General features: G+C 33.5%; 1 protein-coding gene across 5 annotated transcripts in view; it reads right to left on the bottom strand.

The window, feature by feature from the left end:
- Nucleotides 1-4176: 4176 nt before the first annotated feature.
- Nucleotides 4177-15000, bottom strand: part of Grip71 — a 21323-nt gene continuing 10499 nt past the window's right edge. For 2 of the 5 annotated variants that reach the window (XM_027353687.2, XM_027353689.2), the window contains 13 exons: nt 9869-9967; nt 9446-9576; nt 9069-9188; nt 8600-8740; nt 8110-8339; nt 7527-7725; nt 7307-7389; nt 6666-6819; nt 6278-6443; nt 5962-6057; nt 5010-5654; nt 4598-4755; nt 4177-4411 (listed from right to left, as the gene is read on the bottom strand). In XM_027353687.2, the coding sequence (XP_027209488.2) occupies nt 4307-4411; nt 4598-4755; nt 5010-5654; nt 5962-6057; nt 6278-6443; nt 6666-6819; nt 7307-7389; nt 7527-7725; nt 8110-8339; nt 8600-8740; nt 9069-9188; nt 9446-9576; nt 9869-9950 (2310 nt within the window). In that variant the 5' untranslated portion in view covers nt 9951-9967 and the 3' untranslated portion in view covers nt 4177-4306. Of the gene's footprint in view, nt 4412-4597; nt 4756-5009; nt 5655-5961; nt 6058-6277; nt 6444-6665; nt 6820-7306; nt 7390-7526; nt 7726-8109; nt 8340-8599; nt 8741-9068; nt 9189-9445; nt 9577-9868; nt 9968-11494; nt 11643-15000 lie in introns of those variants that run through there. The other 3 variants (XM_027353688.2, XM_027353685.2, XM_027353686.2) reach the window with 3 other exon arrangements.

Raw genomic sequence — 15000 nt, 5'->3', positions numbered from 1 at the left:
ACATTTTTAAATTTTTCATAATATCAATGTGTTCTTTTTCTCTTCCACAGATAATGCGGCAAAAGGCTCTATTCTTCCTTAAACTTGAAATAAAAAGTTAAGGAAAATTGTGTTTTATTATCTTTGCTTTGCTCCTCTAGATAAACTGAATTTGAAAATTCTTCTTTTAGTAAGCTTAATACTTGAAGCTATTTAGAATAGAAGAATGTATTAGTTTTGCTGGTAGTACTATAGAGAAAGTACATTTAGTATGATTGTTGTAAAAATCTTGCTGTGGCTATTTGATTTACTAATAGATAGATATTCATTGCTTAATGTATACATGAAGCTACTGTACTTATATTATATTTGATAACCAAAATTGAGAGGAAGATTAGGTTTGGAGACTTTGTGTTGTTTGCAGACATATTCTGTTCAGTAATCGTAAAAGATAGGTAATGCATACACATAGTGTGTAAATAATGAAATTCACCTGTTGTAAGATGACTAAGCTGCTTTTGTTACATTTATGAACCCTCTAAATACCTTGCTCGCTGTTGACAGTGGGACGGCATAGGAGGAGGAGACTGCGGCCCAATACCTTGTGCCTAAATTAATTTAGCTTAGGTCTTGTATTCTTACCTTTCCTCTTCTGTTTTCGTCTATTCCATTCCTAAGGTGTGAGAGCCGTGCTGAAAGGATGAAAGCCTAGCTTTGTCGGTCATGAACGGCTTCTGGGAGCCATGGGTATGATATTGCCTCGGCTAATTGCCTAGCCCTTGCCCCTTGTGGGGACCCTGGGGTCCCCATCTTTGTTGCCCCCCCCCCCACACACACACACACACAGAACGACTCCACTTCACATCACCCCATATTCCTCTTGCCCTTGTCCTTCTACTGCCTCTACCTCTGCAAACATTTTGAGTACTCTTTGGCCCAACCAAGTGGGATCTATTCTTTGTGATTACCCCCACAGCCCCTTATTCTGAGAACATCCTTCTTTCAACAATGACTCCAAAAACAAGTAGGCAAGTTTACCTTTTGCAGCCACTCTGGTCGTTCACGTCTTGTCACAGTTACTTATGAATCCCAAGGTTGTGTATTATCTACCTTAACTGATCTCCCTGCTCTACTTCATTTACTTTCCTCGTTTCCTCTTTTACTACCATACTTTCCTATGACATGATATTCTAATCTTTGACATCTAACAACCCCCCCTCTCCCTGGATTATACTCCTACTTTTCCGACAGCCATCTCTGATTTCCTTGAACATTGTTCCTATACCTTCCCCAGTGAGATACTGTAATTCACTCAATTGCCCTACTACCTTAACCCCTTTCTACTAACCTCTGCTCTAGTTCATCTACAACCCTCTTTTTCCCTTTCACTACCCTATCCTATAAAGCGCTCTAATATTTGATATCTAACACATTTTATTCTAATCTTTAATGCCTCCTTACCCTTTCTCACACAATACTTTACCATACTGCTGTATGACCATTTATGTCTAGCACATTTATTTGTTTCAAACATCAAACATTTAACATTACACACATGAAAAGCAGAAATAGGCCTTAGGATTTTAGTATACCCATGAGCACTAATCATTTAATTATGTGGCTAGATAAACAAACAATATAGTTACTCACCTAAGTAAATGCATTCCACTGCTGTATTAGTTTGTTCACAAGTTACTTTATAATATATTGACCCTTATTTCTTGAAGTATATAAATCTATACATGATGGATATTACAATAAAGTTTAAAATTTGATGCAGTAAAAGATTGCAATGGGCCCCAAACTCAAACAAATGAACCCTATCATAAATTGCCACAAAGATTGCCTTCTGAACATACAACTTTCCCATTCTAACTGGACAGTCTAGCAATTGCCATTTTCCTTAGCTAGTGTTTACTATAGCCTTGCAACTTTTAAATGTTACAATATTTAAATGCTTATTATAGGCATATGTGAATGCACTCATTTTTACAAATGTAGTTAATTACAATTTAAAATATCACTCAAAGAAAAACATGTATTAATCTGTGATTCAGCCTCTGATTCATTAAAGTGGTTGTTGACAAGGATGTCTTAGTTTGATTTTTTTTTTTTTTTTTACATAAAGCTATATGAAATACATCATGCTTTGATGTGAAAATACAAAGTTCATTCCAAGACAATCTGGTGATGGGCAAAGTTCTTGTGCTTGACCATGTAAACGTTCAGATACGACTGCTAAACAAGTATACAAATGTGCCCATTGTTCAGCAAAATTGACAGGCAAATTGATAGTGCACATGCTTACTTGCCAAGTGAAATAACCAGATAATTTTTTTTGCCTGGTAGTTTGACAGTTTGCTGTTGGATATGGATGGGTGATCCTGCCTGGTACCAACACCTATGTGTAAGAGAAATAGGCAAGGTCTGCTGGACTTATGTAGATGGCCTTATTAATAATCATAGCCATATATTCAGTGGTTAAGCTTCCCTTATTTTTCAGTAAACTTCTGGTTGTTTGTCTTACCTTAAAGGACAGTGTCATTTAGAACAAGAAGGGAAATAGACTGAGTCCTGTCCACACCCTTGGACAGTATCTGATAGGCACAAATCTTGTCATCAAAAACTTTTTTAACAAGTTTGATGGACAAATCAGAAGACTGGATATGGCTGTAGTTGAGGGAATAATAGATACCAGCAAGGTGTGCCTTACACATGTATTTGCTTCGTAACCCAATGTGTTCACTAATATTTTGTGAAATGTCTCGGCACATAGATTGCTCTGACAGTGCTTAGCAACAAATGAGTCAATTAGTACACCTTGTGACCTCCTCGCCCGATTTCACCTTTCCTTGAGTTTGCAATTTTTTTTTTTTTTTTTTTTACTGATGCTATTAATATTAATACTTTCACTTTTATTTTAGAAATCATAATTATTATAGTGTTACTGACCTTACTAACAACAACATTGGATATCAGAAAATATTTTTTGAAAATCAAGGAAAAGGGTAAGCAAGTGAGACAGGTAGTACTTGTAATTGGCTCATTTGTGACTTCTTACTTATGAAGCCATCTGTGTAAAGATAATTACAAAATCAAACACACAGTGGGCATGACATATATGTACATGCCATCCCTGGTGGCACTGTGTTAAGGCCTACCCAGATGACCAGGTGTGTCCATTGAGCAGTGCAGTTAGCAGACAAATTCTGCCAGGCTTGCCTGTGAATGTTGTCCACAAAGCTGAGTACTTGAATAGGTAGGCATGTCCGATGATACCAATGATATGTAAAGTATCGTACGATAAGTATGGCACTTAACCCTCTTCATTCCCTTGCTCATAATTGTCACGGGAGGGGGGTTCCATAAGGAGGATCACCACAACCGTAGACCTCAACCCTTGCCTCAACTAATTTAGCATGTTTTCTTTTCCCCCTTTCCTTTTCTTTTTCTTTATTCCCTTTTTCTGTCATTATCCTAAAGTGTAAGAGCCATTTTAAAAGGCTGGAAGGCTGGCTTTGTGTCAGTCCTGAACAGCTTTTATTTTCTGTGTGCTCTTTTCAACATCATACTAATCTACAGCACCCTACAACTTTTGACATGAAACACATTTTGTCCTAATCATTAACCCATTTTTAACCTTTTTACATAATAATTCATGATAGTGCTGTATGACCTGGCACATTTATTTGTCTTGACAAATAAATAAATGGTCCCTAGCAAATTTAGAATATACCTGGAATATATTATATAGCATGATAATTGCTTTTTATAAAGAAAGAAAGGGAAAAAATATGGAGCAATGATTGGCTCATTGGAAGTGAAGGTTTACCAATTAACAGGGGTTAAAAACTTGGTTAGTGGCCATTAATGCAGGGCTGATGACAATTTCCCTTTTGCACTGCTCGGTAGTTTGTGGATAATATTAGGCACCTAAAAGCTTATATTTTGATATCTATGTTACATAGATTAGCTTGCAAAATGACTGAATGGCATTTGTACTTATAACAGCTGAAAGTCAATAGTTATACTGGTTTAGAGATGATATTTATATATGGAATTTTTCATAAAACTAAAAACTTAATCAGATACATCTTGGTTGACCAACTATGTAAAACCTGTTCATAATGATTTAAAAGCAACAGAATGAATTTCGATATAAAAATGCAATTCAAGAAAGGATATTGAAAGAACTAATAACTTTATATTAGATTTTAGTTTTTCTTCTTATTTACATCTTTTCATAAAATATAACAATTAGGTAATAAAAGCTACAAAATAAGACAAAAAATGCAAGATTAAAATGGCAGACATGTTTTCTATATTTCTAGTAATTTGCCTTCAAGTGTTTAACCTCTTGGCGTAATCTCTCGTTTTCCTGAAGCAAGTCTTCATTTAAAGAATACTGCCGATGAAGCTGTTCCATTATTTCCTGCAAAATAAATGTCAAATATTATATAAACTACCTAATGTCTGTAACTTTTTTATTCACTATTTTTTAACTTTTACTTTTGCTATTCCCCACAATTTTCTGTGAGTATTTGGAAAATGTTAGATGTTTACACAACTTTCATTTGATTCCACAATCAAAGTTACATAAAACTAATATATGTCGTACCTGCTGTTTCAAAAATTGTTTCATGACCACACACTGCAGGTGCATTAAACGGCGATTAATGTCGTCTTGATATTCTTCAAGAACTTCTGCCATGCAGTTACGTATCAAATCAACCTGCAGCACATGAGTTCCATCGCTACCAGGTTTAGGTACATCTGCTGGATTAACAAGACAACAAAAACATCAATAGTATTTCTATGTTAACATTTTTCTCCAGTCAAAATTAATTTTTAATGGCAATACCAGTAAATGTGAGGAAAGCACTTCTCACCCACACACACAAGCACATGCACACAAATATTGTAGGCTAGTTAAAATTAGCTCAAGGTAGTTTTTATCAACACCAAAATTTATAACTACTGTTTTTATTACATTATTCAGAAAAAAAAAAAAAAAAAAATGTAGTTCTTACCTGATAGCTCTTGCTTAGGAGTGCCACTAACTTGAATCTGATCCACTGTACCATCAGCAGGAGAAAAGAGATCACTAGTATGGACTGGTCGTAAAAAGACTCGCTTGTGAGGTGGCGATGATCTTGTGTATTGATACCTGCTGGGAGTTGTTGCGTCTTCTGTATAAAGCTTTGCAGCCTGTGATGGGAGGTCAGCTGGAGATTCAGTCTTTTTGGTGTGGCTGTGCCTGTTAAGTGGATTCATTAGTTCAGGAGTTTTAGATACCTCTGTTGTAGTTACATTTTGCATAGTCTTCGTTTCAGATGTGATTATATTGTTAGGTTTCTTGGCACTTGATGTATTCTTGGCTTTGATATCATTAACTTGATTATGTAAAGAAAGAACACTGGCAGGCGAAGCTTCCTCTAAATGGGTTGCTCGAACAGGTGTTCCCTTGTTATAGGTATTTGAATTATTATTTGGTTTGCCTGCATCTGAAGGTTGGACATTTTCTTTGTCTTTTGAATTTTCATTCTGAGGAATAGGTAGTTCGTCAAATAGGGCATCACTTGTGGTAATCTGGGGTATATTTGGTGATGCGCTTCCTGTACTCCCAGACTGCTGCCTGAAATTACTTCTGTATCTGATTGGAGACAGTAGGTCATCTGTTAGGAAAATTAATATGAAATTATTTAAAATCAACCAGGAAATATCTCTCAACAAGATTATAATGTACCAATAATAATAATAACATACAATCAAGACATTCTCAAATAGCTTTGTATTACCTGTGTTACTCTGATTTACGGCCATATTCACAATCAATGCGAAGCCCTCTGCGACGAGAGTTTGCAAAGGCGATTGTGGGTACAACAATGCAATCACCTTCGCAAACTCCCGTCATAGAGGGCTTCGCATTGATTGTGAATATGGCTGTTAATCTTATCAATACACCTTCCATGGAACACTCACCTTCACAGTCATGTCCTTTGTAAGACTCAAACATTCCAGCAGAAATCTTAGGCAGTCCTGTATTACTTGATGCTCCTCTTACTGGAGAAAAGATATCTGAAAGAATAAATCAATAATAATTTTGTAGAAATGTCCTAATACTTGACAAGAACCATTTTCTTCTTTCAGCTCTAAAGACTACATAATGCATGTAGTAGAAATACTGAACTTGGAAATAAAGTTCAAAACTACATCTTTACAATTTGCAGTAGAAGAGTATATCAAATGATATAAATAAAAGAATATGAGTTATTGTAACAACAATGATAATGCATACCATCATCTACGTTGTGAGATGCAACAACTAAAGTGTGAGGTGAAACAGCAGTTTCAGGAGCATGTGTTATTGGCCGAACTGGAGATAAAACATCATCCATGCCAAGAGAATCTCTTGATCCATGTCGTTCTAAGGAGGTAAACTTCTTAACTTGTTCAATATTCATCTGTAAGCATAGAGAATATATAAATGTTATAGGATTAACAACAGCAATTACAGAAAGGTTTATAACTGTAAGTACCACTCAATAAACTTCATCAATCAAATTAAAATTAACAAATTATTACTGGGGATGAAGAACAAGAAGAGTATATACTCTATAACAAAAACATCTAAGTTACACTATATACATATATCTCTATTCAACACCCATGTAGTTATATCTAACCTTCACCGGGTTCTCTGTGGATCTGATTGGAGAAAAGACATCAGGTGACAACACATCATGAGAAGGATCCACGGAAGTTGCAGGAGCCAAAGCGGTTTTCTTCTTGACACTTGGATCTGCTTGTGACCCCCCAGATGGCTGGTCTGAGCATGATCTGTGTAGGATACAGGTCTCTTAGTACTCTGCATATACTTAATAAATTTAAACTTAATTTTTGCAAAAGTTACATCACTAGTTTACATGGGATTCATATTAATTTACTGGAGCATGTTATTAATGAACTTTTAAAAAATATCACTTTGTACAGATATTAATCATTTTAGAAAGTTAGTTTTCCTTGCATTCATTTATTCCCAAAATAAAAGAAAGGCAAAGGTCTAATAGTCCAATAACAAAAATACAGATATTTCTTATCACATATTTCAGTTATACCAAAAGTAACTTACCCTCCACAAACCAAAAGGGTGGCTAGAAATATTCAATTACTACTTATAGTGCATGTAATACATCTTTAGGTGTACAACTAAATACAAAGGATTATACTGACATATTTTTGGAAATAATATTCTTCTTCAATAGTGTACAAAACCTATAAATACAGAGACATTGGCACCTGGCTCTCTTGCCCGTAAATAACCTACTTGGATGTTTTGTGAGAAGTTTGGCCTTCTATATTGTTCTTCAGCTTGGAGTTCTTTTTCACACCACCAGCACTGCTTTCAGACTGTAAGTTATTAAGTAAAAAGAAAAGATAAAAACTACCAAAAGTAATGTTGAATACTGGGAATAAGACAAGCCACTTGAACACTTATTCATGAGTAATTCATCTAGAGAGTTGAAACCTTAGATAAGAATACACACTGCACTTCGAGTTGCTGGTTGCACAATGATACTGGTAACAGCCTTCGTATGAGCTGGGACGGTAGCCAAGGGTGTGCGAAGAGTACGCAGGTCATGAATAAATACTTGTCCAGTCATGGTGCCAAGTGCGACTTGCTGGCCACCACTGAGGAAGGCTGCACTGGTGAGGGGGGCTGAACTGCGATGAGTCATCAGGGGCCTGAGAAATAATGGTGTTTGTTTCCTTGAAGCTTTACTGTTCAAACAAATACAAGCACATTGCAAAATATACCTGTAATATTAGCAGTAATGTGGAACATTACCTGTTAACTCATAGCTAGAGGTATAAAGGAAGTTTTAGCTAATGTCCATACACTGGTAAAGCTCAGAAGCTATAATATATTAAATGTATTTTAAATGCTAGAACATATATATGATGTAATCATACTGTGATAGTCCCTTCAATTGAATTGTGTGAATTTCCAATCTGTTTACCTGTTTGCGTCTATTTGTCCATCTGTTGTCCTACAATTTTTGTTTTTTATCTAACATTTGATTTGTCTGTTATCCTACTATCACCAAACCACTGACCACACATACTTACTGCTTTGTCTGTACATTATAACAAGCAAACTTCTTGTCATATCCCACAGATATCATCAACAGTTCGTTGACCGGAGAAAAGGACACTGAGGCAGCTGGTGAGGAATGAGCTCCCTTGAAAGAGTGAATCACCTTGTTGGCATGTGAATCAAATAAGGACACGGAGCCTTCATCTGAACAACAGCCTAGCAGAAATTTCTTTGCTCTGCTATATGCTAGGTCCGTTATAGCCTAGAAAAAAGAGAGAGAGAGAAAAAAATCATTTTTGGTAATAAATATAATACTTTGCTCATAATTTCATTCACAGGAATCTGCTATCATGCAGACAGAAAATTGAAATAAAAACAAAATTACATTTCCATGCAGGTTTAGGACTAAACAGCTTCTATTCTAAACAGCTTCTTTGAATTCAGGCTAATCTAGGAAAAAGAAAACATCAATTTATCTTTAAATAGCTATCTAGCACACAATAGAAAAAAAATCTTACATACCTTATTATCAAAGACCTTGAATGGTCCTGCTGATGAGTTATTGACAACAGAAAGAAGGAAGATTGCTCCCTTTTTGGAGGCTGCTGCAATATGCGAGTCATTGTGGCTGAAGCTAATTTTTGTGATGCATGTATCTGTGACCTATTAAAAAATAAAGGTAATAATAATAATAATGATAATAGAAAAAATAAAAAAAGGAAAAAAGTATATGTATATACATATAAAAACACACATATATATCTGTATAAAACTTATTGAAATATTATATAAAGATGTGGCACAAAATCTAACTTTCACAAAGACAAAAGGACCTTCTTAATGACACCAATGCTTTTAAAAATTCTTTCAAGAAACTGCAATTTTTTCATTATATTATACATACTACAAATTCAAACATTATTTACAAAGATTTACAGAATTACCTTCCATAAAACTTCATGAAACAGAACTATAACCAATTTTTACTTACTGCAAATACTTTCTTTTGTGCTTGGGATTTCACATTCCATATAGCCACAGATCCATCTTTGGATCCAATTCCTAAATAATGTGGTGATCGACTTGCAAACTTGATGCATGATGGGGAATCCTGAGAAAGAGAGAGAGAAAAAAATATATGAAAAGAGATGTATAAACATAAATAACAAAGATTGTCAATATTTTTTTACTAGTGGGTAATACAGTATTCTACTGTTTTGATAAAACAGAAGAAAGAAACTCCAGGCACAAAAATGAAGTCAAATGGTATTTCTTTTCCCAACTTTTCCCTACTGGTGCAAATATGATATATATAATTCATCTTGAACAACAATTTTCAGAAAAAGACCAAAAAAGCTAGAACCTTACCATTCCTCTGACAACCCCAATCATAGCTGCTGACTTGGCATTAATAGCAGATAAAATGATCTCGTCACCAGTCTCCCCCAAACCTGCGAGGCACTGCCCATCTTGATTCCAGGTCAGGCCAATAACACGTCCTGCAATGAAATACAGATTATGATGAAATGAAATGTGATAAAGCAGCCATTTAAATATTTACAAACACTATGTATAATCATACACAAGAAGATTTAGGTATAATTACAAAACAGCTATCAATAAGGGCAACTACAAGTGTAGATATGCATTATTCATAATATACACCACATGCACATGCTTAAACACATACATACACACAAAGATGCTCATATGTGCCTCTCTTTCTTATTCTCTTTGTCTTTAATTTGGAAAAAAGGCCAGCACTTGATATTACTTGGCATCATGACTTACCATTGACAGAAGGTATCTCTTGATATAGAGAATAATTTTGGGTATTCCATAGTTTCACTGTATCTCCTGCAGTTGCAAGCATTGTGCTGGACTCTGACTCTGAAAACCAGATTTTAAAATTAAAGATTAAAAAGTGAACATTTTATTGATTAGCTGTTTAATTATCACACCAGCCTTACCAACTTCTTAATGGTATTCCCATAAAAGATCTTTACATTTTTCCTATTCCTTTTTAGACACATTCTTAACATTTTAGCAAATTAGTTTCAGCTTCTTGGGTCAGTCAGATATACAACACACATGGATTAATATAACAAACAATATATATTCATACATGAACAAGACAAGGCCCTTTACACTGTGCCCTACTAAAGACGATATTCTACTCCACTTATCCTGGCCGAAAATAATACAATGGTTTGCTAATGAGTAAATCTTTGGACTCTGAAAAGCAGCTGTGACTTGACCTTTACTATGTGCAGATTGTATCTCATATAGAGTAGGGTTTTAAGTTGTTCTATATGATCACCATCTTTTCTCAATCTCCACTAGGTCTTTAGTCTTCTAATCGCTTTTTTTTATCACTTTTTCTCTTCAAATCTACTTGCTTTTTACACTCCGAACCATTTCTTACACATTTGGCAAATTTGCAACACTCTAACATCAGCAGTTCCATTTATAGTAATTCAAGTGACATCTTTGGGTTATATGATAGAACAAGAAAAAACATTATCCTTCAGACTCTACAAACTCTATTATTCTAATTGTTATCTAATATTCCCTGAAAATATGGTCCCATGATATGAACACCAACAAGCTTGAGTAAATTGGCCTACAATATCTGTTCCACAAGGCTTAACAATCTGCTTACTAACGGTCTGACATCTAAAGAAAGAAAGGGAAAAAAGGAATATCTAACGGTGAAAGATAATGAACACATTTTTTGCAAGAGGATGAAAAAAACAATTTGTCTAATATGTATTACTGTAAAGTGAACTTCTTCTAACTACTACTATGACAATGGAGAGATACTTTTCTGTGGAGATATTACTGATGGCATGTGGATAGACAGCTTCTGCAATTAGCCTATCCATTATATTGCAAAATCAAAAAATAACATTTTCTTATTTTACAAATCTGCTGCCTTTTAAATAATCAAACTATAACAGCTACAAAATAATTGTGAAATTATTAATTATGGCCAAATATATATATAACTTATAAGCAATGTATCTAATTTATAATCCAATCCATTTCTGAGATACAACAGTGAACATAAATATTAGGAAACGACCATATATTATTTATCAAAATTCCTTTCTGTGAAAAAAGAGAAAAAGCGAACCAATACTTTACTTACAACCACTTCTTTAAAATGTCCACAATTATAATACAGTCATAAAATTAACACAATAGAAGATGCACAACCTCCAGCCCCTTCTGAGCAAAATAAAGGCAATAACGTAGTGCATAAAACGAACAAACTAAAATTCGCGGTAAAAACGACATGCCAACCTTTGACCTTTTCTTTCGCCATTTCTCACGAAGAATTCACACCTAATACAAGAAAACAAAAGAAACACATCCATATACACTAAATAAATAATAAACTCAAACAAGAATTACCTTTCATTACCTGTTACGCGCAGAAATATAACGTTAGATCACGCCCAATGTCGAAGCTGGTTTTGAACATCTGACAAACTGTTGTTTTGATTACTAAGGGAGCGTTCGCAATTGAATAAATTATTGCAATTATAACTTGGAATTGAAATTTTGCTCATGATTATAATTTCTAACATCTAAATTGGTATCGAGATTTTCATTTGCGTGTTACTGCATTATTTGAAATAGGTTATTTATCCAAATCATTCCTAAAATATTTATCCGTTAATCTCAAACGTTGCCAAATGTTACTCTTTCAGTGTTATTAATATCTCGAATCACTAAGCCACAATTCTATATTTTTGACTATCAAATTGTTTATCACCTTACAATATTACGATATTCATACGATATTCATACAAAATATTGCACAAACCCTACTGTAAACAACAAACCGTTTCATTGCGAGTAATTAGTGCAATAAAAGCAATGTAATCTACATAAAGAAATATCACTATCATTCTTGTAAGAATCATCATTACTATTAGAATTACTGCTATTGTTATTCTTCTTAATTTTGTTATTATTCTTGTCACTAGTATACTTGTTGTTTTTGTTATTATCATTATCATTCTTCTTATTATTACTATTATCATCATTATTATGATTGTGACTATTATTATCATTATTATTATTATCATCATTATTATTATTAGTATTAGTATTAGTATTAGTATTAGTATTATCATCATCATCATCATTATCACTATGATTATGCTTATTATTATTATTATTGCTATAATGATAATAAAAAAGAATAATAATAACAATAATGATAATAATCATCATCATAATAATAATAATTATTATTATCATTATCATTTTTATTGTTGTTAATATGATTATCATTGTTGTTATGACTATTATAATTATCACTGTCATTATTACCATTTTCACTATTGCCATTATTAACAATACTGTTGTTATCATTTGTTATTTCTATTTCCATTATTGTCATTATCATTATTATCTTTACTATTATCATTACTAACATCATTATTGGTTTATTACTTTATTTTCATCATTACTATTACTATTATTATTATTAATGATTATAATGATTATAACTATTATTATTATTATTATTAGTATTGTTATTATTATTATCATCATCATCATCATTATTATCACTATTATTGTTACTACTACTATTATCACTATTATTGTTACTACTACTATTATCATTATCATTGTTATTATTATCATTATCCTTATTATTACTATAATATCTATATTGTCATCAATATTACTATTATAATTATCACTTTTATCATTATTCTTTTATCATGATTATTTTCATTACTACTATTAATATCGTTAACTATTATTGTCATCATCGTTCTCATTCTCATCATTCTTATCATCATTATCGTTCTCGTTACTATTGACATTGTTATTATAATCATTACTAGTATTATAATTTCTATTATCATCATTATCATTACATTATCATCATTATTTTTCTTTGCTATCGTATTGTTAATGATATTAGTGATTATGATATTGAAAACAGTTAAAGTTATGATACTACTGCTGCTACTGATTATTATAATGATAATGATAATAATAATGACAATAATAATAATAATAATGATGATGATGATGATGATGATGATGATGATGATGATGATGATGATGATGGTAATAATGATAATAATAATGATGATAATAATAATAATAATAACAACAGTAATAATGATAATGATAATAACAGTGATATTGTTAATGATAATAATGATAATGGACACAACAACAACAATAATAATAATAATTATTATTATTATTGTCATTACCCTTATCATTATTATTATCATTATTAGTGGTAGTAGTAGCAGTAGTAGTATTGTTACTATTATCATAATTGTCATTATTATTATCATGATTATTGTTATCATATTTTTTATTACTATAATTACCATCACTATCATTATTATTGTTATTAGTATTATGATGCTAATGATAATAATAATAAATCAATAGCAACACGGCTAATAATGATAGTAATAACAATAACAATGGCAGTGACAATAATTCTATTAATAACATCAATAACAACAAAATCCGTAATAGTAATAGCTATCATCATCATTGCTCGTGGTATCATTGTAATCATCATTATATAGCAACATCACTATCAACATTGCTATCGCTCTCACTATCATCAAAAATCATTTTTACTATCATCATGATATTCATTGTTGTTTTATCATTTTTCCGTCGGAATGCCTACTGGAATACGTGACAATTGCACTGTAGTTGGACTATGTTTAAAAATAAAACACGGGTATGACAAAGCGATAAGGTCAGCATAATTACATGTAATCATAAACCGCTCGGAGGAGTGGGGCAAAGGACACAGCAAGTGATGAGTCAAGGAAGACACGCCATTGAGGGTATAACTGGTATTTATAATGATAGGACTGAGGACACTTGCTTCCGACTGTAAACTATCTCAAGTGAGAGAGAGAGAGAGAGAGAGAGAGAGAGAGAGAGAGAGAGAGAGAGAGAGAGAGAGAGAGAGAGAGAGAGAGAGAGAGAGAGAGAGAGAGAGAGAGAGAGAAAGCGAGAGAGAGAGAGAGAGAGAGAGAGAGAGAGAGAGAGAGAGAGAGAGAGAGAGAGAGAGAGAGAGAGAGAGAGAGAGAGAGAGAGAGAAGGAGAGAGAGAGAAAGAGAGAGAGAGAGAGAGAGAAGATTCTTTTCAGCACATGAATGGGGTAATCTAGATCAGGAAAACAGACCTATCCAGGCAATGGAAGGACAAAACAAACTCACACCTGAAAGTTTTCTCAAAATGACGACAAAAAGCTAGGCATGAAGAAATTGGAATCCTTAAATGAAATCCGGGTTTGCGTGTATGATGTAGGCTTGCCATTTTCTGGATGCACGAATGCTTGCTTATGCCTGACAGTGGCTGAGTCCGACAGGCGCTGACGTCGTGTGTGATGGTAAGGTAAAGGAAACGATTATTTTCTAAGTTGGCTTTATTTATGAGAGTTGTACAGGAGAGTCAGTCTATGGGAATTACTGAGGAGTCTGTGGTATGGCCTATAATAGTTTGGCGTAAGTGAGGTCTGAATTTTATCTGTCTCACGTGTCGCACGCAGACGACGCCTTGGATACAAATGTAGACAAAAATAGGAACGTCTAGTATAAAAGAAAGAAAGAAAAAAAAAAATGGAAGACATACATTAGACAAACAGAAAAATAGGGGCTGAGTCGCAGGACTTGAATATTTATGATGGTTATGTATGTGTGGGTGCGAACGAAGTAACTGTCGTGTGAAATATGCAGAAGTTGTTCATTGAATATAGATAATAATGACTGTAGAAAATACATTACGAGAGCGGATGGTGCAAGCCTTACACAAAGAACTACTACAGCAGTTTCCTTACAACCGAAACAGGAATATAAATTTGATTTGAATGTCCGGTCCTTGATAAGAAACAGAAAGAGTGTCTCGTTACTAAT

Source organism: Penaeus vannamei, chromosome 17 (genome assembly GCF_042767895.1).
Source record: "Penaeus vannamei isolate JL-2024 chromosome 17, ASM4276789v1, whole genome shotgun sequence".
Classification (NCBI taxonomy): Eukaryota; Metazoa; Arthropoda; class Malacostraca; order Decapoda; family Penaeidae; genus Penaeus; species Penaeus vannamei.
This window is presented reverse-complemented; position numbering and strand designations above follow the sequence as displayed.